General features: G+C 40.6%; 3 protein-coding genes across 4 annotated transcripts in view; 2 read left to right on the forward strand and 1 right to left on the reverse strand.

The window, feature by feature from the left end:
• The window catches only part of LOC138948254 (purine nucleoside phosphorylase LACC1-like), an 88,123-nt gene continuing 62,731 nt past the window's right edge, over positions 1–25,392 (forward strand). The window contains exons 1-3 of one of the 2 annotated variants that reach the window (XM_070319776.1): positions 1–293; positions 2,112–2,235; positions 4,825–4,952. The gene's annotated coding sequence lies outside the window, so the exon portion shown is untranslated. Of the gene's footprint in view, positions 294–1,938; positions 2,037–2,111; positions 2,236–4,824; positions 4,953–25,392 lie in introns of those variants that run through there. The other variant, XM_070319782.1, reaches the window with a different exon arrangement.
• LOC138957850 (UPF0235 protein C15orf40 homolog) lies at positions 261–10,217 on the forward strand. Its single transcript, XM_070328922.1, has 5 exons — positions 261–293; positions 2,112–2,235; positions 2,805–2,813; positions 4,825–4,952; positions 10,119–10,217. Exons 1-5 carry the CDS (start codon positions 261–263, stop codon positions 10,215–10,217), a joined length of 393 nt encoding a protein of 130 aa, XP_070185023.1.
• LOC138948149 (nucleolin-like) lies at positions 17,686–25,233 on the reverse strand. The gene is made up of 4 exons (XM_070319656.1): positions 25,120–25,233; positions 23,401–23,654; positions 21,852–22,603; positions 17,686–18,523 (listed from the first exon to the last, which is right to left on the reverse strand). The coding sequence occupies exons 1-4, from the start codon at positions 25,185–25,187 to the stop codon at positions 18,416–18,418; spliced, it is 1,182 nt and encodes a 393-aa protein (XP_070175757.1). The 5' UTR covers positions 25,188–25,233; the 3' UTR covers positions 17,686–18,415.

The following is a 25,392-nucleotide window of genomic DNA, read 5'->3' on the forward strand; positions in this document are numbered from 1 at the left end:
CACCCCAAAAGCAAAATGACCTAAGGGGAACAACTGAGTACAACTACTACACAGAAGTGAAAGTTATGGGATTGGGATGATGTGCGACAGTGAAAATTTATCGATTTTGGAACTTTTTGAGGTGTAGAATGTTACAGTCGGTGATCAGACAGTCAGCTCGTGTAATAAGAGCAGATTGTGATATTTCGGGCACTAGTTTCTTGTGTATGATTTGTTGTCAAAGTTCCATCAGGAAATTTCATTTGAATGCCGAGCTAAGAATGCCGAAGTCAAAGAAACCGAAATCCAGTAAGGTATGAATTAATCGTGGGGAGACCTCTCCTTTAGACATGTCCTGCTTATACATGTATGTATAATGAAGTTTGTTTTTCTGTAAAGTGATAATGATCGACCCCCCCCCCCCCCCAAAAAACAAAAAAAAAGGAAAAAAAAAGAAAAAGAAAATAGATCACTTCCATAAAAATAAGATTCTGAGTGCTATACAGTATACTGCGCAGGAGGACTGCCTTGAACTGCCAAAGCAAGTGTCTTAAAAGCTGTATTAATTTAAATGTTGTACACCAGACAAAGGAAGAGCACTCTTTGTGAGGGTTGTTGGGTTACTTCCACTGAGTTAAAATAATACTTCCCTTGTTTATGTACGTGAAGTGGTTACTATAGGCCGCTGCGTCCTAGATGCATGGCAGGCTGTGTTGCTGCAGGAGGTGCTTCTGGACTCCTTTTTGTTTCCAACACAAGAGGCAAATCGTGCCATGCATGCATGTGCGTCTAGATTAACCTTCACTATATGCTTTTGAAGAAGGATTCAATGTAAGGCTGTCGTACACGACCCACGCCATCCGAATAGGGATAAACTCTTTTCTGCCTCTTTGCAGAGTAAGGGTCGTACACGACCCACGCCATCCGAATAGGGATAAACTCTTTACCGCCTCTTTGCAGAGTATTGGTCATACACGACCCACGCCATCCGAATAGGGATAAACATAATAAAATCCTTAACTCTATATATACTGGTTCAAATTACGTCACTGGTTATTTGTTTGTTTACAAAGATAATCTATCAGAAAGTTGTCGATGGGAGGGTCCTGTGGTGTTTGAGGATTACCTGAAGTTTCAATCAAAAACGCACAATAGTTTTAGAGATACAGACACTTTTGTGAGGCTCTGGGACGTCCACCCAGGATGCAGGGTGAAGGTTAAAGGCAGAGTAAGCCTCCCGTAAACCATCACAGATACGGTCAGGCTTTTACACACAGTACAAACACCATTTCATTTAAACACTCACCAATTGAGAACATCCTAGGTGCCCTCCGTAAAGAGCGAACAATTTTCAAAGAATTTATTTTTGCGTGGTTTATCTTACCCCTGAGCCATCGTGAACCCGTGTGATCCAGTTTTCCCTTTTCACAATGCAGTCGTCATAGTTAGTCATTTGAATGCGACTCGACGTGAGCTTATCTACAATAGCACGTTTTTTTTTATGCACGAAACAACGGCTGTGGTTCACAAGAACTCTAGCGATGGCTTTTGACTGTTGAGAGGAACGGCGATTTGCACTGATAAACCGGCCGTCGTCTGCTACGACCCTTGCGTGACCCTGCTTCCGGGCTTTTCTTTTTTTAAACTTTCACAACTTCGAATTGTTCTGATCTTGTCTTGATGAAAAACGAATTCTTTTATGATTAAAGAATGTTTGTGTAACAAGCTGTCAATTTATTATTTAGATTTTAAAAGTTAGGTCTAGCGCAAAAACAAGGCGCCGTTGTTGTTAACGGAACAAGTCTACGAAAATAAATTCTTTGAAAATGTCTCACGCTCGACAGAAAGCAGCCAGGATGTTCCCGTTCGGTGAGCGTTCAAATGGAAGTATGCTTGTACTGTATTTAGACGCTCGGGGAGCTCTGTGATGGTTTACGGGAGGCTTACTGTGCCTTTAAGGGTACAGTGGATTCCCAAAATTCTTGAGATTCTTCAAATTTGCCAGAAACTTGTCCCAATTGGTCAGCTCAATAGTATCCAGGTGTAATAAAGTAAAAGTACTTAAACTGATCATTTTGCATATTTTTTAGATTTAAAAAAACCTTGTTTACTTGTACATGTATGTATTGCAGAGTGATCAGTCACACGGAGCAGCTGCTGTGGCAGATGACAGTCCAGTGCAGTTTGACACAGGCAGCAACACGGTTATCATTCGAATTTTGGCCAAACCTGGTGCAAAACACAACAGTGTCACAGGTAATTCTTGGAATTGCTTTTTATTTTTTAAGGATAAAAGTTTAAGAGAGAGAGAGAGAGAGAGAGAGAGAGAGAGAGAGAGAGAGAGAGAGAGAGAGAGAGAGATTAGTTTAGTTTAGTTTAGTTTAGTTAGTTAGTTTATGTGAATTGGTTCATGAATAAGATACGTCGATCATTACATGATTTCATTTTCAATGAATAGTCTGGTTTAGGATATTAAAAGAAGATAATTTTGCCCAATAATGATGCAGTGGAGAGATGCCAACATAGAAATTTGTATCAAACTGGATATTTTGCATAGATCTTTATAGACTATGGGGAGCTACTTTTTTCTGAACAATGAGCCCTGCACACTATTGATTGGTACTATGGTAGTGCCTTGTGTATGACTGAAGAAGAGCTACACATGTATTCATAACGTCATAGAGAGAAACATAACACTCCATCGATCTGTAGTAGTATGCATGTTTCTGCCAATATAAATGACCATGGCAATTATTAGTTTTCTCTCGGACAACAAATACATGTATCAGTCTCATAGTTGAAAACTCGATTATTGACCCCTGCAGGTTCAAAAGGTCAGTGGCTGTAAACAAAAGCATGCAGCTTGTTTTAGCTTTAAAGTATCGGTCATTGACCCGAAGTCGCAAGGCCAACCAGCTATCAACAGTATAGTTATTATAATGCATTGGCTTTGATTTCACTGCATGCACATCCAGGAACAAAAACATGAATTTCCAATCCGCATATTTCCTTTGATTTGCGGACAATGCACTGGCGCCTATTGTGTGGATTATGCTCATTTTAACCTTAAAAGTGGCAGTTGCACCTTTTACAACGTTCAAGCAAGAAACAAAGCGCCTTGTAGTCCCGAAAATATGGTATGAAATGTCAGGAAAAGGTCCTAAAGGACCAGCTAGCCCTTATTCAAAAACCCAGTAGTCTAGATCTATATATATATGGGTTATTCTCAGAAATGGTGGTCCAGTGAAAGTGAGTAGGGGTGACACATTTGAAATCATGAAAAAGTAAATTAAAATTATTTCTACCACGACTTTTTTCATCTGAATCTATTCCTGAGACATTAAAGCATTGTTGTATGTCAATAAAAATGGTTTCTATACGTTGGTGTTGTTTTTGTGTGCTTTTCAATTGCAAAGTTCGGCCGTTTCCGGATCGCCGAAGCGTTACACGACTTTCGTGATCAACAATATGTTCAGTCTCATGGCTAAATGCAAACATGCAAACACCAACAAATTACTGCAATCGACAGTCAGGAGTTCAGTCTTGGACGTAGCAACACATCTTTGCAAAAACTCACGCTGAATTTGAAGTTACGGGCTTCGAACAAAAAATTATGAATGTCGTAATGCATCGTATCCAAACTCGACGCGCGAACATCGGACAGCAATGTGCTCCATGACTTTGCCACATCACGGCTATTTTTAGCTCTTTGGCGCGCGCACAGGAAGTTCGAACAAGAAAATAATCATTTGAATCACAGCCAAAGATTCACAGAAAACACCAGAATCATATCATTTGCTGAAACTCATGGCGTCGTTTCCCGACCTACGTTACGACTGCATGAAGATAGTTTTTACTTAATTGTCGAGCCTGCAAAGCTTTGTCACAAACTTACACACCGCGGATGGCGACAATGTAGTGTCGGAAGGATATCGAGTGCAAACAGTCTCTCAAAGCGCGAAGTTTAGCGGAACAAAGCAGCCAAGAAGTTTTCGTATCCTCTGATTGTCGATGTTCGACATTCATCAAGTACTTAAAATTGGTAATCTGAACGCAACATGAACTTTCAACAAATACAGCAAACTCTGACGAATTGTGTTTTGTGTAGTTATTTTGGGTCAGACGGGTTTTGCCGGCAGGAAAGGCCAAACAGTGCAGATTCATGTCTGTCGCACAGGAACCGAAAGTGGTTCAAGCATTTCGTTTCTGTGTTGCGACATTCACCTTAGTCAGTTCCAAATGTCATTTTTTTACCAATATTAGTTGAAGTCCTTACCTTTCATAACTAGAATGTGTTGGGTAGAACACAAAAATACTGCAGAACTGATAAAAAATGCACAAAGGATTGAAGGCTTAGGTGGTTTAAAGTTGGAATTTGGTTTCCATGTTACAACATTCATCACGTAAATACAACACTTTAAAACGTCTCTTATTCAGCAACCAATTACTCTTTTTGTCTAATTTTTGCATTATTATGTATAGCAAACAATAGACTTCATAGTAAAAACAATTATTTTGTATTTCTTGACACTTTATTTTTTACTTTGTATGTAACACTTTGGACCACCATTTCTGAGAATGACCCATATATATATATATAACACTGACACAGACACAGACATCCAAAGTCCACACACGTACAAGTGTGCATGTACACACACACACACACACACCCGCGCGCACAGAACTGCAAAAGAGGACAACCTCAATGACAAGTAAATCTGAAACCAACATAAAGCATTAGGGCAACAAATGAATAAACGGGGACACTACCATATATAAGAATACCATAGAACTAGCCTTGACAGAGGAGAAAAGACAGAGTTGTGTTTTTGCTGTTTCCAGACGTGAGCAGCGAAGGAGTAGGGGTGCAGATCGCAGCGCCACCTGTGGATGGAGAGGCTAACACAGAACTGGTTCGTTACATGGCTAGAGTCCTGGGACTGCGAAAGTCAGATGTCTCTCTTGACAAGGTGAGATATTATTTGTGAACAACTTAATCTGTTGTTGTTTACGAGTATTAGTGCAGTATCTGACACATGTATAGAACTAACTTTGATGACAGAAGTGCTTTGAATATGAGAGAACAGGAAGAGTAATTTCCGTCTGAATGGGTCTCCAATGGCAGGCATGGTAGTTTAATATTCAATCTGAAATTTACTTCGAGTTAGACCGTTCGAAGGGCTGACCGATTCAAGGTGCATAACTCTAGAAAACTCATTATAGCTGCGAACTTGCTTAGATCCATCCCAATGGCAAAATCATTTTCAAGAGAGAGAGAGAGAGAACAAGAACAAGAACAATTCTTTATTTAGCGAGGGTAATAGAGTAAGCAGTGATCTGCTTTTTTACATGGCCCTAGCCCTAAAGAGGGACTAGTCTAAAAATGCTAAAGAATAAGCTAGTAAAGAAAACTACTGCTACATGATTATAATAAAATGAGAGAGAGAGAGAGAGAGAGAGAGAGAGAGAGAGAGAGAGAGAGAGAGAGAGAGAGAGAGAGAGAGAGAGAGAGAGAGAGAGAGAGAGAGAGAGAGAGAGAGAGAGAGAGAGAGAGGGTGCACCGAGAGAGAGAGAGAGAGAGAGAGAGAGAGAGACAGAGAGAGAGACAGAGAGAGAGACAGAGAGAGAGAGAGTGATGATGATGATGATGGAACTTTATTTTTCAAGGATAGAGGTTTAAGGCGACGCCTTTTCTTACAACCGGTCCTTACTTCTAATACAAATATCTAATAAATGATAAACAAGTAAAGCAACATGACAAATAAACAAAGTAAACGAACGAATCAGCAAACAATCGACAAGTAAGCAAACAAGCAAATAAACATAAACAATAAAATGGCAAAGTAAGCAACATACAAATTGAAAGCGAAACATGCAACATGTTAACACATGTGAAGTGATCGACGGTAAAATTCACACGATACCAACGTTTACACTAATGCTAATAATGATTATATGGTGTAAATGATAATGATGATGATGATGATGATGATGATGAAGTGATGATGGAAAATCGCAACATAAATTCCACATAATACATATAATAAAGAACATATTTGTGTAATTCATAAAGCGAGAGAGAGAGAGAGAGAGAGAGAGAGAGAGAGAGAGAGAGAGAGAGAGAGAGAGAGAGAGAGAGAGAGAGAGAGAGAGAGAGAGAGACAATGACAATGACAATGACAATTCTTTATTTTACGAGGGTAACAGAATAAGCATTGGTATACTTTTTTGCATCTGGCCCTCGCCCTAAAGAGGGACTAAATCTACTATAATAACTACTACTACATACTTACATAATTAGTAAAACAGTATAAGTTTATGTACATAAGAGAGAGAGAGAGAGAGAGAGAGAGAGAGAGAGAGAGAGAGAGAGAGAGAGAGAGAGAGAGAGAGAGAGAGAGAGAGAGAGAGAGAGAGAGAGAGAGAGAGAGAGAGAGAGAGAGAGAGAGAGAGAGAGAGAGAGAGAGAGAGAGAGAGAGAGAGAGAGAGAGAGAGAGAGAGAGAGAGAGAGAGAGAGAGAGAGAGAGAGAGATTTGTTTGTCATTAAAGATGACCAATAAATACTAGTTATGAACAAGTCGCGTAAGGCGAAATTACAACATTTAGTCAAGCTGTCGAACTAACAGAATGAAACTGAACTCACTGCATTTTTACAGCAAGAGCGTATACTCGTAGCATCGTCAGTCCACCGCTCGATGCAAAGGCAGTGAAATTGACAAGAAGAGCGGGGTAGTAGTTGCGCTGAGAAGGATAGCACGCTTTTCTTTATCTCTATTCTTTTTAACTTTCTGAGCGTGTTTTTAATCCAAACATATCATATCTATATGTTTTTGGAATCAGGAACCGACAAGGAATAAGATGAAAGTGTTTTTAAATTGATTTCGAAAATTTAATTGTGATAATAATTTTAATTTTTTTAATTTTCAGAGCTTGTTTTTAATCCAAATATAACATATGTATATGTTTTTTGAATCAAAAAATGACGAAGAATAAGATGAAATTGTTTTTGGATCGTTTAATAAAAAAATAATTTTAATTACAAGTTTCCGATTTTTAATGACCAAACTCACTCATTAGTTTTTAAGCCACCAAGCTGAAATGCAATACCAAACCCCGGCCTTCGTTGAAGATTGCTTTGCCAAAATTTCAATCAATTTAATTGAAAAATGAGGGTGTGACAGTGCCGCCTCAACTTTTACAAAAAGCCGGATATGACGTCATCAAAAGTATTTATCGAAAAAAAGAAAAAAACGTCCGGGGATATCATTCCCAGGAACTCTCATGTCAAATTTCATAAAGATCGGTCCTGTAGTTTGGTCTGAATCGCTCTACACACACACACGCACAGACAGACAGACAGACAGACAGACAGACACACACACACACACATACAGACAGACAGAAAGAACAGACACACACACACACACACACACACACACACACACACACACATACACCACGACCCTCGTCTCGATTCCCCCTCTATGTTAAAACATTTAGTCAAAACTTGACTAAATGTAAAAAGGTTAAGCAGGCTGGGAGATGTACTGTAACCTTGGTTTGATGTTTTTTAATGTACTTGGTATCCAGTGATATAGCTTAAAGTGCTGTTCACATAGCCGACTTACAACCAACTTTTGTCGGCTAGAAGTTGCTCAGAGGTTGCAAGGCCAAGTTGGTGAAAAGCTGGCAATGTGAACCGTCCCGGCAATTTCGCAGTGATTTAGTGCCGATTTAGCATTGTCTCAGTTTAGCACTGCATTACTTCAAGGCAAATTTGCGGCGACTCTCCATTGATTCTCAAAATGTTTACCCTTATGCGGGAGGCCATAATTAGCTATCTGCGTTCACGCTCACAATTGGATAGCTTTGTTATGCCTCTCCGGCCAGGATGAGATCAGTCTTCGAGCAACTTCAACTCCCTCTCATAGTGCCCAACATCGTGCACTAGATATTCCATGTTCAGATCTCAGTCAAAGGTACAACATCGATCATCTGCAAATTTGCTTTTCCCATTTTCATGCAGAGAGACAGTCCAGCTTGACGAGGAGTCTTGCTTCATAAGATATTGCATACTTACATCTTATGGGAACTGCATCATAGGTCTGGAGCACAGACATTTTGTTTTCAGTTTGTCGCTATCGGTGTGGGTTCTTCTTCTTCTTCGTTCATGGGCTGAAACTCCCACATTCACCCATGTCTTTACACGAGTGGATTTTTACGTGTATGACCGTTTTGACCCTGCCATTCAGGCAGCACACAAGAAAAAGAACAAGGGTCTCTGTCTGTGATTAACATTACCCGCTATTACGAGCTAGTCGTGTGACAGAGAGTTTTCTTGCACACGAGACTGTAGATGTTTCACGACGGCTTTAGCCGGAGTGAAGCCGGAGTGAAACAGCAGCAGTCGAGTGTGCAAGAACACTCTGTCACACGACTAGCTCGTAATGGCGATTATGTCTCACAGCTTCAACAGAGGAGAGAACAAACACGTTTTGTGTACTCACGCTTGATAAACCTAAACACAGGAGCAGCCATTGTGGAGAGATCTACTTTTTGACGAAAGTGAACGAACAACTATGAATGACGTCTCGGTATATGTGAATGACGTCACAGTCATCGTCACAGTCTGTATCTTTTGAAGCATTCCATTCTTCATGACGTCTTTCTGTGTCTGCATCCGCGAAATGTTTGTTCTTTCCGGGGTCTTTGTCATCTATGTTCAGAACTCTGTCCTTCTAGTTTCAGACTAACAGGCCTCCTGAGCGAGCCACTTTCCAAGGGAAGCTAAACTCGCGTATGGAAACAGTACTGTAGTCTGGGATGCCGTTATCAGTATTCTCAGCGTTGAAGAATTTGTAAAGAGAAGACACGACAACAGCAGGAGAAATAAAAGTCGTGTGTGCATTTTGGGGCTTTTGGAGGGACGATTTCGAGTTTGAATCCGTTCTTGCACATGCTCCAAAGCGTGTAACATACAATCTTGCACACGTTTGCTTTAGTAGTGGCAAAGAAGGAAAGCGTGTGACGTAGAGGTTACATGCCGAGTCTCAGTGATTATTAAAAATAATGGTCGAAGTTAGCGGATCATGAAAAATGCGAGCTTCAGCGAGCTTTTTCATGACCGCGAACTGAGACCATTATTTTTAATAATCACTGAGACGAGGTGTGTAACCTCTTTATTCCTCCTTTCTTCAGTTATTCAAAGAAAACAGGAGTTTTTGTGCGAAGGTTTCATCGAATCCGACTCACTCAACCAGTCAACCTGCGCAGGCGATCGATTGATGCGCGGTTGTATAGTTCCGTGCAAATCATTCCATTCTGTTAACACTTCTTGTCAGTTTCCTTGTTTTGGACTAAAATCAAGTACACAGATATGCTGTTATTCTGCTGTGGCGGTAAAGGCAGGTATTGTGTGTTCTGTTTATGTTTTAGTATCGCTTAAGATAATGTTCTTTCGTCAAATGGGACTAGCAGACGAACTTTTGCACCCGTGTTCCAACGTTAATTACTGTATGAAGTTCAGTTTTCTGGGGAAAATAGTGTATGAAACCGCTTTATGTTGTTTAAATTGATGAGATGTGTGCATTTGGTTGCGTGTGATCTGTTTATAAAATGAAATATTGTTGAAAACTGACCGTCGGATTGCAGTCAGTGTTGTCGAAGAAACTGAGTTAAAAGAAGGGGAACTACTCTTGTCGCTAGAGTATGAGTTACTTGCCTTGGGAATTTGCTTGTGATGAACGGTGTGTGCACGGCAGATCTAGATTCAGAAAACAACCTAACTCATGGATTTTATATGGAGATTCATGTGTTCAGGCCTGTAGTTGTTAATTTAAATGCGGTATGTTTGTATTGTTTGCTCCAGAGATGTATATTTCGTACGTATAGAGCGTTCGGAACTTTTCAGTCGCAAAAGTAGTACCAAAACAGAACAGCTTCTCAACCCATTGCACTATCGAGGATTCAGGCTGTTGCTGGCTCGTTATTTGTTTGGTTGCTGGGTCATTATCGAAAAATAACTAGCTCTACAAGTTTACAGAGGTAAAGAAGCAGAGGGGGGAATAAGGGGGAAATACATGCACTTGCATTGTTAACTTAGGTTCTCATTGTGCTGCTTTGTTTTTCGGCTTCAGGGATCAAGGTCTCGTAACAAGAGTCTGGTGGTGTCTGGAGGGCTTACAAGAGAGGATGTCTTGAGTCGACTGCAGTCAGAGGTTGAAAGTGCTGGGTGATGGATGTGTTGGACTTCAGTTCTTCATCAAGACTTTCTGTTGTCTTAGATGCGACTGCTTTAAGTACATTTACTTCCAGTGTGAAATATGGCACCTGTGATTTTGCCTCCAGACCCAGTTCATGAGCATGTATACCAAACATTTACACACGGGCTACGGTTTGAACATGTGCAGTTAGCACTCGTTATGAAAAGTAATGTGACTTTTAGCTTGCATAGAAAAATCTACATTTGCAACCATAAAGGAGTTTTGGCCACTTCGACCTTGATACAGTGCGGGTTGCTCCTACTGGCATTGGAGCTTTGTTTTTTAATAGAGAATATTGAAAGCTGTTATTTAGATTGTTTATTGCACAGTTAGGTAAGTCTTTTTAATGCTACGTTGATGCGGCTATGTACTTGTTTCAACTGTTAATAGTATTTCTCTTGATTTCGGTGACTTAATTCCTCTAGTGAAGAAATAAGATTGTGTTACATTTTATGGGCATGCATGGTACGGATGTGCACGACTGTTTGGCTTCAGATGCCAAAATGTGCAATACATGTGCATAAAAATGGGCATGGCAAACTGTGTATGTGTGTGTGGTGATTTATGTGCAGAGGGAGTGTGATACTTGCAGTAAGAGAGATTGGATTGGATTGGATTGTTTAATTGTGTAACCAGTGATTTGGTTTTTACAATGGTAAAAAAAAAGAGAAAATGTACAAAATCAGCATTTCACGTAATCGAATCAAATGTAGATACATGGTGTTAAATATTTTTGGCAGTTGCTTGCTAATATAGTCACCTCACAATATAGATATAACATCGTAGCAAACAGTGTATCAACCATGAAAACTTTCTGGTAACGGTAATACCGAGGGGTACATTTTCCATGTCACGAATCAAACATCAAGTCTCTTCTGCCTCGCTTTCCAAGCCAGGAATAGATATTTAGCAAAACGTACGGCTTTTGTTTCGTCGCTACCTTTCAACAGTTCACACAGTTGGAGTTCGCATGGAGAGTCAACCGGTATGCCAATATATCTGGTTCTAATAGCCTGATACACTGGGCACACAAAGACAACATGCATTTCATCCTCAGTTTTATTTGTACAAAAAGGGCATAGCCGGCTTGCTTCCGAATGCGAAAAACGTTGCCTGTGTGCACTGAATGGAGAGACGCCAAGTCTGAACCTGCTGAGAGCTGTCCTGTAGATATTCACTTTTATAAAGTCTAAATAATGTTCTCGTCCGATCAGACTTTTGTGACTGTGGTAAAGTTCAAAGCGAGGACTTTGTGACGTATGGTTGAGCCATTTCAGACAAAAGTTTTCACTTAATCGTTCTTTGAAGGTGCGCAGGAATAGTCTCTCATCTGCCACGCTTCCAAATTGCCACACAAGGCCAAAACCAAGCTCACACAACAAAGACTTAACACGTGTGACCCAGTTGTCATGACCCCTTTCATGCATATTCAATAGGGACAAGTATGCCATCTTAGAAAATCGAACGTCCGGCTGCTTAAGTAAGCGGAACCAATATTGAATGCACTTTGCAGCGGACTCAATGTGAAGTGGATAACGGCCAAGTTCACTGTAAATCATGTCGTTAGGTGTCATGGTTGGTACATTCATAAAAAGCTTGCACGCGTAAAGGTGCACCCTTTCGATCTGTTTATTTTCGCTGTGACCCCAAAGTTCAGAAGCATAGAGCAGTGAAGGAACAATTTGAGCATCAAACAGTTTGAAAAACACTTCGCATGAGGAAATACCACACTTTTTCAGCGTTCTAAGGATTTCCATTGTTCCCTTTTTGCCTCTCGACACAAATTCCTCCGTGCCTATGTTTAAACTCATCATTGTAGAAAAGGTGAAGCCAAGGTATTTATACCTACCAACAACTTCGAGTATCTCAGTGCCTAAGTACCACTTTTCTTTCTCGGATAGATAACCACCTTTACGGAATACCACAACTTTTGTTTTTTCCGCATTAACTTTCAGTCCGAGTCTGTTTGATGATTCGTATAGTGTGGTTAGCTGTGTTTGCAGTCCTATTACAGTAGATGATATGAGGGCGAGGTCATCCGCAAACAACATGAGAAATATTTCTACCTGGTTAGGTAGTAACTGAATGCCCTGTCTCCCTTTCCCGATTATGTCATTTGCGAGTTCATTGATAAAGAAGGTGAACAGAATCGGACTACACATACATCCCTGTTTCAGGCCCTGAAGGCACTGGAAAAAGTCCGTGAGCCCGCCGCTGCTAGTTGAACGAACGCATGCTCTGATATTGGCATACATCGCCTGGAGCATAGTCAGCATTTTCCCTCTCACACCAGTTTTTGCAAGGACAAACCACAGCGCAGCATGGTTAATCATGTCAAAACACTTATAAAAGTCCACGAAGGCCACATAAAGCTTTGAGTTGCGGGAAAACTGTTTCTCGATCATCGCGTACAATGTAAAAATATGGTCTACCGTAGAGTAGGACTTACGGAAACCTGCCTGTGCGTCAGAAATGACGCCATGTTCTTCAGCCCACTTTGTCAGTCTTGTGTTTAGAATGGAAAGAAACACTTTGCTAACACAACTCAATAATGAGATGCCTCTATAGTTATTTGGCATGTCAGGGTCTCCTTTTTTATATAATGGAACTATGACTGCTTTTGTCCACTCCTTTGGAAAGACACCCTTATTGAAAATACTGTTAGTTAATTTTACCAAGAATGGTAGTAGTTTATGTTCTCCTGCCTTTAAAAAGTCGCTTATAATTTTGTCAGTGCCTGCAGCTTTTCCACTCTTAAGTTTCCTTATCGCGTTTTTTACTTCTGCTTCGCTAATAACGCCATCAAGTAAATCATCATATGGTTCATAATCTTCTTGTGTATGGGGTATGTTAAAGTCCAAGGTCTGGTTGTCATTTGCACTGTTATTGAAAAGTTTTGAAAAATGACCCAACCAAGTTTGCTCAGAGATATCGCCACTGACAGTGTGTTTCTGCCTACATCTCCTGATCTCGCTCCAAAATTCACGTGAATCATTCATCTACTATATAATACTGGTAGGGTTTTCGGTGGTTTTTCGATTCCTGTGACCAAACCGCGCGGATTTGTGCCTTCTCCTTCGGTTACTATGCCAACGTGACCCAGGAAATCGATTCCGCTAGGTCCCGACTTCCAATTTTGTCCACGAACAAAGTTTGAAGAGGTTTGTCTCGCAAATTTGAGCAGACAACAGTGAACTTTGACCTGAACTTTGACCTCGCCGAAAGAGATCTGTGATTGGTTCTTCTTCAACTTCAATACGCGTGGCCTTTTTCGCCGTGTGGACGTATCTCCTACCAAACCCCGCCGGTTTGGACCCTGTCCCTCGGTTTTCCCGTAGTAACGGATCGCGATGAAGACGATAGGCTGGGTTAGATTGACGACTTCGAAAGCGAAATGGCTTTTTGAGGCCTTTTTAACGTGAAATGTCGTAGCAGACAGAATATCCCAGCTATCCCATTGGCCGAAAGCGAACGGTTTGACTAAACACTACGCGACCGCACCTCAGACGAACCTAGCTGTGTGTTTTATTTCTCTACCCCAGACGAACCTAAAATAATAAGAAGATAGATAGATCTGTTTATCTGTTAATGGAACTCCAAAATATTCCATAGATTTGTTTACTTAATTTTTAAAAGATAAGTTCGAAACATTATCATCTGATAAGTCGCCGTATAACCTTATAGGTTCCAGCGACTAAATATTTCCCCACGGTGCAACCATAGACATGTACGTCATCATGATCTCCCCTTAATTTGACCGTTATTTTGGCTGTCTTAGTGAAATGGTAAGATATATCTCCATGTTTTTTACATGTAAGTGTTCGGAAAAAATACAGTTATAGCAGTTATGTACAAAAATAAGCAGCATATGCTCTTTTCGCCAAAGTAAAGTCCTTTTTTCTTCTGGTTTCTTATATGTGTCACAGCACACTGCAAGCTTTTAGGCGAATAGCAAGTGAGTGGTATATATATATCATCAATTTTATAGTAGGTAACGGTGTGAATTACTTGCCATGTTCATGTTCATTATACGTTTTCCATATGTGTCATTTAATTGTGTATTGCTTGATGCCATGTATGTGTGTGTGTGTGTGTGTGTGTACATGACTTTAAATAAGCATGGATGTGTGCACTCGATTGTGTGTGTGTGTGTGTGTGAACCATGAATATATTTTCTGTTGTTATACTATGCGTTTGAATCATTATGTATTTTAGACGTCATACCTTTTTTTCGTATCTTCACGATGGCTTTTACCCGTTTAAATTTTAATGCTTCCAACTTTCAAAGCGCTGCACGGCTGGGAAGAGATGCGCACTTTTATCACTGTTGTTCATGTAGACGTAATCATGGATTCATGCAAACGTCATTCCTGCTGTATTTTATTTTGTTTGTTTGTATAGTCGCGTGCGGTCGCGCAGTCTTTAGTCAGACCTAAAGCGTGGCAACATTCGGACCGCTTGCTTCTGCCCAGCTTTGAATCGAGACAGCTGTCAATCTGCTGTCGCATCAACTGGCTCTACAGGTAAATCCCATTTATCAGTCTGTAAAACTTTCGTAAAGTGTTCCTAACCTTGCTGTATTCTGCCACAGGGGTTATACTATAGAGATAGAGAATTTGCAGTCTCCCCCCGCCATTTTGACGCGCATGAGGCATGTTTTAATCATGGATACACGCTGTGTGGAGTACGCTCATTTTTTTGATAATACACCAAGTTTGTTTGAGAAACAGAGAATAGTCAAAGTGCAAAACAGGGGTTCCCAGGTCTGAATATGCGTTTGAATCATTATATATTTTGGACGTTTTAGATTTCCATTTCGTAAAAATCTATGACCCATGGCGCATTACATGTGGGGGGGGGGGGGGGGGGGGGGGGTGAACGAATCTTGCTTTTTCTACTTCTCTAACCCATGGCATAGGCCATACATGTGGGGGGTTCTATTACCTGAAAACAGCATCCACACACACGCGCACACGTTCCATTGGACGTACATTTATTGTGTGTGTGTTTGTCTGTGTGTGTGTTCATGGATGCTGCACTCGATTGTGTGTGTGTGTGTGTGTGTGTGTGTGTGTTTGAGATGTCACTATCGTGTCATAACAAAACTACTATTTTGTTGGTGTTTTTTTGTGAAATAAATTTGGTTTTTCAATTTTTAATAATCTCTTTCGTTAATTTTATTAAAGTGTTAAAATGATTACAATTGTGATATTGTGTGATTTCCTTTTGCGGCGTTTGGTCACAATTACCACAGTAATCCCTCAAGTAACCAGTGCTCCACATGGATGTATTGTTGGTTTAAGTAAATATTTTTCAAAATAGCTGCTTTGTTAAATTTTGCAAGTATCAACAACACATCCCATGCGGATCTCTGGCAAGATAAATGGCTGGATCTCACGGCTCAGTCTATAGCTTTCTGTAAACAAACTATGGTCCTTCAGTTGTTTGGGGACGAGTACAAACTATCCCAGACTGAGCTATGGCAATTCCCAATCATCAAACTTGCTACAAACACTCATGGCAACAAACACCTTAACTCATTAGATCTTCGTTTAATAAGATACAAACATTGATTACATAAAGTTAAAATGATTAAATATATAAATTCACACATATCATGAAATGGCATCTCATTAATAACAAAATGTATTGAAACCCATGCTCCCCAAGAGAATATAATTCATTATATGCGGGATAATGTGCGGGGGGGGGGGGGGGGGGGGGGGGGGGGGAGGGGTGCAAACAACATTTTCACAAGCACATAACCAACAAAATGACATCGCATGCGCAGCACACAAAGTGCGTAGCACGGGTACCACTAGTAACGTTTTGTAAGCGCTCTGTTTTCTGTTCTTTGTGTTGTGTTTGTTTTGTCTGCAACATATTTTTATATTCCTTTCTCTGTGCCAAGTAGGTCTGCTTGTCATTGTCACTTTGAGTTTTATGTGATAATTTTAGTGCTCTTCTTACAGCTCTCTTTTCGGCTAAGCACTCACCGTCAAACCACTTACTGCTTGGATTTTTCATAACCTGTATACTCTTGTGCATGCATGCACCAGACTCAAGAATACTTTTAACAAAAATGTCAAGCGCAGCATCAATATCAGTGTCAATCATATCTGTGGCTGTTCTTAACATGACTAAAGTGTCACTTGATTCAAGGTTCTGTAGGAACTCTTCTGTCTTTTCCCTTTGCCAGACGAATTTATCCAATACTACTGGCTCCTTTTGTTTCGGGACATTTTCTTCACTTGCTCTGACCGATATTTCTAACGGCATATGGTCGGATTCTACTCTGTGCTCGATGAAAAGCCTGTTAATGTATTTGACAAAATCAACGGATGTAATGCAGTAATCAACAACACTGTTCCCATGCTTAGATACGTACGTGTACTTGCCGCCCTCATCCCCGTTGCACTGTCCATTATGGATGTGCAAGTCAAAACACAAACACAAATCTAAGAGCAGTTTGCCAAAGCTGTTGACAGTCTTGTCTTGTGAAGTCCTGCTTTGACACATGAATGAATTCTGGCTGAGGGGGTCTGTAAAAGGGATATCAGAGTCCATATCGCTTGCCGCTACTTGGTTTTGGAATGTTCTGGCATTAAAATCTCCGCACAAAATGACATGGAAATCGTCCAGTTTTTCTATGAGGTCTAATATACAGTTGTCAATCATTTCAATTAAGCAGTCACATTCTGCTGACCTATAATATGGGCTACCTTGTGGGGGAACGTAGACGCCCATTAACACCACGTCATGGCTTGTATTAAACATACACTTTGCTAGTTTCAGAACAATCATCTGATCATACGGACAATCAATCCTTTCAACGAATTTAGAAAATGAGTTTTTAACAAGGATTACAATTCCACCTGATCTTCTTCCTTGTGATGACAATTTAATTGCAGGTGTTGAATGTAATTCATATCCTTTGAACAGGTTGCTTAGGTCGTACGTTTGGTCAACAAAAGTTTCGGTAAGACAAGCTATGTCAAATTTAGCAACGTACCTTTTGAAGTCGCAGTAAGAGAGAGAGAGAGAGAAAGATCTCGAGAGAGAGAGAGAGAGAGAGAGAGAGAGAGAGAGAGAGAGAGAGAGAGAGAGAGAGAGAGAGAGAGAGAGAGAGAGAGAGAGAGAGAGATTAACTGTGCTAAAATGTGCTATGGTACTTTTATATTGATACATTTGTCAGAACAGAAACTTTCATAATACATGTAAAATACCCTCAAAAGAGAACAGAACAATTATATATGTCAATAAAATTTATTAGATTAATGTCGGTTTTGTCGTAGAGTTATGAAAGTAAGAACGGCACAATAACACAAGACAAAATTATATACACATACTTAAAACAAATGGAGAATCCAGAAAGCATTGGCCTTCAGGTGCAGTTAACGACACTGAACACCTTTATAGCTTTTATATAAGTCACGTGTGAAAGAAATTCTCTTGCACACTCAAGAACAGTACTTTTCAGTTTGTCTCAAAGATAAAGGTCCCTCTCACTTTGAGCAGGATATGTCACAGGCATTATTCCACTGAAAAAATTGTGTTTTAAAACAATGGAATGTCACACCTGTTACATAAAGAGAAAGGGATAAAGAACTTTTACAAGGAGTACTTGATATTATACTATCATGACGGTCTCTCAAGAATCTTGTTCCCACTGACCAGCTTCTGAGAATTTCAACCTTTAGAAATTCAGATCAACATGCTTGTAAGGCAAACAGACACATACACAATGGGATGGACCTTTTTGATTGAATTGATACAATCTTACTAGAAGTACTGGCCTCTAAATATTCAAATTAATTTGAAAATAAATCAAGATTATCAAGGAGACTTTTGCGTTTATATGCCTACCTCAATGAAAAGAGGTAAGTACACATGCACACACATGATTGTCCATTTTGCTTACGATACAAATTACCTAAAGTCCTAGTATGACACTTCTGCTATGTTCATTCGAAGAGTTTTTGACACAATCAGCTGCTGTTTAGCAATTATGCACTAGCATTGAGATATTTTTACACGCTGTAAGTCACACTGAATAAAAATATGAAATACATACAATTCTCCGTAAAATATGACAAAAAACCGGCTGTCAGGATTACAAGGGAACAAGAATATCACAGAAAAACATCCTATCTTAAAACAGGCACATGTTCTCAGCTTAAGTGTATTGTAATCTCAGTTTTATTATTTTGCACGTGTCCTTTGCCGGCCGGGACACCGTCGATGAAAAATTCAATTTTTGCTGCTTCCTTTTCTTGTTCCTGCACATCACAAACACACACACACACACACACACACATAAAAAAAATTGTAAATTTGTACATTTAACTTAGTAATTTGTACTTGTTTTTACATTTAGTCAAGTTTTGACTAAATGTTTTAACATAGAGGGGGAATCGAGACGAGGGTCGTGGTGTGTGTGTGTGTGTGTGTGTGTGTGTCTGTCTGTCTGTCTGTGCGTGTGTGTGTGTGTAGAGCGATTCAGAGTAAACTACTGGACCGATCTTTATGAAATTTTACATGAGAGTTCCTGGGTATGATATCCCCAGACGTTTTTTTTCTTTTTTTCGATAAATGTCTTTTATGATGTCATATCCGGCTTTTTGTAAAAGTTGAGGCGGCACTGTCACACCTTCATTTTTTAATAAAATTGATTAAAATTTTAGCCAAGCAATCTTCGACAAAGGCCGCACTTTGGTATTGCATTTCAGTTTGGAGGCTTAAAAATTAATTGATGACTTCCCGCAGTGGGGCACTGCGGTTATGAAATTAAAGGCCCCTCCTGTTTTTGGAACCGCAGGAGCTTTCTAGTTTGCTGTTAGGTAGATTTTTGGTTCCTCTTTCCTGTCATGCTCTCTTTTTCTTCATGAATTCTTTTCTTTTTTCTGCCTTCTTGCTCATTCACCTGTATTTTTTCCAAAAAATCTCTTCTCTTGCCGCTTGTCTCGCGATTCATGTATAGTTTAATCTGTTAGTGTTCTGATGTAAGTCCAGCAGTAGATAGGTTAAGCCTATTTTAACATACTGGAAACTGGTAATCTTCCAGTAGGTATTAATTTAGTTTTACTAAAGCCTGCTGGGACACAAGTAATGGGTTAGTGCATTTGTAAACAGGAATCGCTTGACAAGTGGCCCCCTTCATCCCCCCCTTCCTCGTCCTGATATGGCTCTGCGTAGTCGGCTGGACGTTAAGCAACAAATAAACAAACAAACAAACAAACAAATTGATGACTTTGGTCATTAAAAATCTGAAAATTGTAATTAAAATTATTTTTTTATAAAACGATCCAAAATTACTTTTATTTTATTCTTTATCATGTTCTGATTCTAAAAACATATAACTATATTATATTCGGATTAAAACCAAGCTCTGAAAATTAAAAATATAAAAATTATGAATAAAATAAAATTTCCGAAATCGTTTTAAAAACAATTTCATCTTATTCCTTGTCGGTTCCTGATTCCAAAAACATATAGATATGATATGTTTGGATTAAAAACACGCTCAGAAAGTTAAAACGAAGAGAGGTACAGTAAAGCGTGCTATGCAGCACAGTGCAACCGCTACCGCGCTAAACAGGCTCGTCACTTTCACTGCCTTTTGCACTAGCGGCGGACTACGGTCATTGGGAAAAAAATGCAGTGCGTTCAGTTTCATTCTGTGAGTTCCACAGCTTGACTAAATGTAGTCATTTCGCCTTACGCGAATTGTTTTTACCTCCATTTGTCTATCCTGAACATGGCCCAGCTTGAAATCTTTTGCTTGATTAGGATCAACAAGTCTTTCCTTGTGTCTGGAGTACATCAAACCAGAGACTATAGAGTATACATAGTCTCTGATCAAACCATGGAAGTGTGTGAAGTATAAAAGCTCTTGCTTGAAAACATCTGTCAGAAATTGATACACGTCATTTACAAGTTGTTTTTACCACAACGTGACCACACTCTCACCTTGAAATCAATGGGAGTCAAGTTCCCCGCAAAAAGCACTGAACTTCTGTTGCTCTCGATCTCATTATCTTTTGGTATTTGAGAGGAAATACGCACATTGTACTCTTTACTGTCCACTGTGCGATTGGGAACGCAGAAGAAGGAGAAGAAGAAGAACAAGTCGCGTAAGGCGAAAATACAACATTTAGTCAAGTAGCTGTCGAACTCACAGAATGAAACTGAACGCAATGCCATTTTTCAGCAAGACCGTATACTCGTAGCATCGTCAGTCCACCGCTCATGGCAAAGGCAGTGAAATTGACAAGAAGAGCGGGGTAGTAGTTGCGCTAAGAAGGATAGCACGCTTTTCTGTACCTCTCTTTGTTTTAACTTTCTGAGCGTGTTTTTAATCCAAACATATCATATCTATATGTTTTTGGAATCAGGAACCGACAAGGAATAAGATGAAAGTGTTTTTAAATTGATTTGGACAATTTAATTTTGATAATAATTTTTATATATTTAATTTTCAGAGCTTGTTTTTAATTCGAATATAAGATATTTATATGTTTTTGGAATCAGAAAATGATGGAGAATAAGATAAACGTAAATTTGGATCGTTTTATAAATTTTTATTTTTTTTACAATTTTCAGATTTTTAATGACCAAAGTCATTAATTAATTTTTAAGCCACCAAGCTGAAATGCAATACCGAAGTCCGGGCTTCGTCGAAGATTACTTGACCAAACTTTCAACCAATTTGGTTAAAAAATGAGGGCGTGACAGTGCCGCCTCAACTTTCACGAAAAGCCGGATATGACGTCATCAAAGACATTTATCAAAAAAATGAAAAAAACGTATGGGGATTTCATACCCAGGAACTCTCATGTCAAATTTCATAAAGATCGGTCCAGTATTTTAGTCTGAATCGCTCTACACACACACACAGACACACACACACACACGCACACACGCACACACGCACATACACCACGACCCTCGTTTCGATTCCCCCTCGATGTTAAAATATTTAGTCAAAACTTGACTAAATATAAAAATTAGGTACCTGCGATGAAAGAATACCCTTGAGTCCAGTCAAAGGTGTCTCTACATTACAGGTGGCCTTTCTGGACAGGTACATTTTGGTCAAGATAATAGACAAAGGAACAATAGAAGGGGCCTCATTATCGCAGGTACCACTGTACAGTCGGTTTCAGGAGGAGAAAAGTTGGATGAGGTGGTAGTGGTTGTCGGCTGGCATGCGTACAGAGCAAGAATCGAGAAAACAATTAACCTTGATAGCTAAAGATGTTCTTCTTCTTCGTCTTCTGCGTTCATGGGCCGAAACTCCCACGTACACTCATGTTCAGTGTTTTACGTGTATGGCCGTTTTTACCCTGCCATTTAGGCAGCCATACGCCGCTTTCGGAGGATGCATGCTTGGTATTTTTGTGTTTTTATAAAGATGTTCCAAATAGGTTACGTGAATAGCAGTAAGAATCGGAGTTGAAAGCGCTTTCGCTTACACGTGCGGTGATAGCCGCCAACATCAACTTAAATTTCACACTCAATGTGAATAAAACTCCAGGACTCATACCGTTACGATTTTTCCTGCACGTTTGTTACTCTACCCTCAACAGACTTAAAACTCAGGCTCACCCTTCTATGCAGACGGATGGATCGTCGCTTTGGAGCTGCCGAGGCGCCTCCAGGAGCTGCCGAGGCGCCTCCAGGAGCTGCCGGGGCGCCTCCAGGAGCTGCCGAGGCACCTTTAGGAGCTCCCGAGGCGCCTCTAGGAGCTGCTGAGGTGCCTCCAGCGGGAGGTGGCGTACTTTTCTTCCCACTGATAATCGTGCCTTTCATGGGACCGGAGTTAATCATAATGATTGGTTCATCATCGAAGTCTTGGTCGTCATCCTCGTCATAGTCCTTATTGTCGTAGTCATCATCGTCAGGAGTGTTGATTTGGATTATCGGGGGTCTTGGTTTCTTCTTTTTCTTCTTTTTTTGTTGCCGCCTGCGCTTCATCTGCTTATGTTTCTTGCCCTTCTTGGAAGGGGCCACGATTTCCACCACGCTCTTATCTTCTTCTTTATCATCATCATCATCGTCATCAGCATCATCGACGTCGTCATCATCGTCCTCCTCATCATCATCGTCGTCATCGTTCATCTTGATTTTGATAACACTGTCGCCGTCATTCTTTTCTCGTTTGCCTCGGCGGCTCCTCTTGAGTTTCGTGCGGATCACCTTTTTCTTAGTGATTTTCTTTATCGTTGGCTCTTTTTTTTTCTCGGCCTGCTTGACGACTCCGGTCAAGACATCAGCTAGCATACCCACACCTTGCTCCTTGCCCATTTTCTTTGTTTTCGCTTTCTTCTGGAGCTTTTTTAATTGGTTTGTGATATCCTCTGCAACATAGCAATGTGCGCTCATACTTTAGTAACCAATCTTTGGGGGTGTTATATGCTCATGTTGTCACACGGCATGAAAGAAGATAACGTACTACTACCAGCGAGAAATTAAAACCTCATTTAGTTTTCTTGAAGATGTCCCCGCAGCTGCATGTTATTTTGCGCACAAGCTTTGCTGTGATATTTGATCGTTGCAGCTTTTATCGGAGATAACACGCATTGTAAGTGACAACCGTTGATAGTCGTTTGTATAATTAGTACTAAGGGTACGTAAAGGTTTCGATCCGGACGTTTGCGAACGAGAAGCAACTTTTCTTCAACACTTGTTCAGCTCGAAGGGTCGGTGTGAGCGTGTGTGTGTATTGTGTGTGGTGTGTGAAAAAAATGGGTGGGAATTTGTTTGTGGGTGTACATATTGTGTGTGTGTGTGTGTGTGTGTGTGTGTGTGTGTGTGTGTGTGTGTGAATGTGTGTGTGTGTGTGTCACTGTATGTGTTTTGCGTGTTCCATGGCTGCGTTTAAAATCCCAGAAAGTTTCCATAACGTATCAGCCTTCCACGTTTCACTTACGTGACGGTAACTGGGAACGCTGATTCAAGGTACGTATAGCTATTAAAGCTGACACTCCGATGTGTGGGTACGTGATTCATGCATTAGGCAGCTGTTAATTCTGCAGACCAATTTACTTTTGAGAATGAGTGTTGACACATTGACTTTGAATTTGTTAGTTTGTTGCAATGGTGTATACCCTTTTGTGATTATTGGCTTACCTTAGTCTGCTGTAAACACACTCACCCAGATCCTTGATGTTTTCGTCATCGTCGGATGTCCCCTCGTCAGAATCATCGTCTATGTCATCGTCCTCCTCATCTATCTCCGTATCTTCATCGTCTTCCTCGACTGCAACCTTCTTCTTCTTCTTCTTGACCTTGCCCTTCGTCTCTATGACTAACCCTACCCCTCGCTTGAGTCGGAGTGCGTCGGGCTCGTCGGCCCCCGCAAGAACATCGCCCAGGCGGCCGTCCTTCACATCCCTTTGAGACACATGCCTGAGGGACACACACACACACACACACACACACACACACACACACACACACACACACACACACATACACACACACACACAAGAAACATTTAAAAATAAAGAAATGCAGAATAAGACATTAATTTTTTTTCTGATGCATCAAAGTTGTCTTCCAATTTCATGCATCACACTCAAGACACAGTCACGCGGTTCATACAAGGTTTGAATATCAATCAATCAATCAATGAGTCTTATATCGCGCATATTCCGTGGGTACAGTTCTAGGCGCTCTGCAGTGATGCCGTGTGAGATGAAATTTTATATGGCCAGTAGATTGCAGCCATTTCGGCGCATATTTACCTTTCACGGCCTATTATTCCAAGTCACACGGGTATAGGTAGACAATTATTAACTGTGCCTAAGCAATTTTGCCAGGAAAGACCCTTTTGTCAATCGTGGGATCTTTAACGTGCACACCCAATGTAGTGTACACGGGGGGTGGGGGGGGGGGGGGGGGGGGGGGGGGGGAGGAGGTTCGGACACCGAAGCGAGTCTGCACACAAAGTTGACTCTGTGAAATAAATTTCCGCCGAACCTGGGATCGAACTCACGCTGACAGCAGCCAACTGAATACAAATCCAGCGCGCTACCAACTGAGCTATATCCCCGCCCCAATAGACATTCAGAGCCGGCCGCCCCTCCTCCCCCTATCTCTCTCAATTACAGACACCTATGCACACACATCGACAGACACAAACTGAAGCACAGAAACTGAGAAAGCACATGCCTACCCTATGATGAGAGTTTCCGCAAACGTTCTGCTGCGTAAAGACTGACGTTTTTTGTACAAAGAATTCTGATGATGGGTTAAGTATTTTGCAATTTTGTTGAATTTCTGTCCAGTTGTAATGTCAAGCACTTTAAAGTAACACAAATTTAAATGCAACTTTTGAATTAGCTGAATACGGTATGAAGTTTGAGAGAGAGAGAGAGAGAGAGAGAGAGAGAGAGAGAGAGAGAGAGAGAGAGAGAGAGAGACTTTACAGGTCAGCAGGAAGCATAGATAAAGCATCGTGCTGTTTTGCACTCGATTTTTCCCAAAGTAGCGGGAAAAGGTGCATAATATTGTTGATCCTGCTGAGTGTATTGGGTCAAGTTGTTACTTGTATCGAGCGGCAACAACAAGATAAGCACAGTTTCAGGCTGGTTTTAGTTACAGGCTAGATCTACCACAGAACGTGCATCAACAAAGAGGAGCATGTCTGTACTGTGGGCAAATAAAGCAATTATTAAAGACAGAGAGATCTAAAGAAAGGTCAGACAGGTGGGCAATATCTATCGACAGTCAGAAATTACCGCCCTTCAGTGGAACCAGCCCGACAAAATGAGACTCGGACAACACAACGGATTGTAAGAGAGATTACAGTTCGTAATGCCACTGCGTACAGACAAGTGATTTTAGAGGCTGGTTTTGTGAGTAAACTTACCTCGTTGCGTAGACGCTGATTATCGACAAAATAATTGTCGATACAAAAAGAATGCGACGCAAGAGCATCGTTTCATTTTTGTTTAGGAAGCGTCCATCGTCTGGATGTTTCCGGGCGCGTCATTTTGTCTGTATTGTGTCACAAGTATGACGTCAGTTTGTCGATGGTGGGAAAGTGGGGTTTCGCTAACAATCTGCTTTTTTTCGACTCGGCACTTCCCGTCTTGGTCAGCGAAGACAGAAAAAAAAGAATCCCCCCAGGCCCAGCACGAGA

Source organism: Littorina saxatilis, linkage group LG1, assembly GCF_037325665.1.
Source record: "Littorina saxatilis isolate snail1 linkage group LG1, US_GU_Lsax_2.0, whole genome shotgun sequence".
NCBI lineage: Eukaryota > Metazoa > Mollusca > Gastropoda > Littorinimorpha > Littorinidae > Littorina > Littorina saxatilis.

Excerpts from the sequence above, each read along its gene's own strand:
- LOC138957850 (XM_070328922.1), top strand. The coding sequence starts at position 261 with ATGCCGAAGTCAAAGAAACCGAAATCCAGTAAG. Across the intron at positions 294-2,111 it reads AGAAACCGAAATCCAGTAAG|AGTGATCAGTCACACGGAGC; the intron begins GTATGAATTAAT and ends TATGTATTGCAG. Across the intron at positions 4,953-10,118 it reads CAGATGTCTCTCTTGACAAG|GGATCAAGGTCTCGTAACAA; the intron begins GTGAGATATTAT and ends TTTCGGCTTCAG.
- LOC138948149 (XM_070319656.1), bottom strand. The coding sequence starts at position 25,187 with ATGCTCTTGCGTCGCATTCTTTTTGTATCGACAATTATTTTGTCGATA. Across the intron at positions 22,604-23,400 it reads CGAAAACATCAAGGATCTGG|AGGATATCACAAACCAATTA; the intron begins GTGAGTGTGTTT and ends GCTATGTTGCAG. Across the intron at positions 18,524-21,851 it reads CCATCCGTCTGCATAGAAGG|GAACAAGAAAAGGAAGCAGC; the intron begins GTGAGCCTGAGT and ends TGTGATGTGCAG.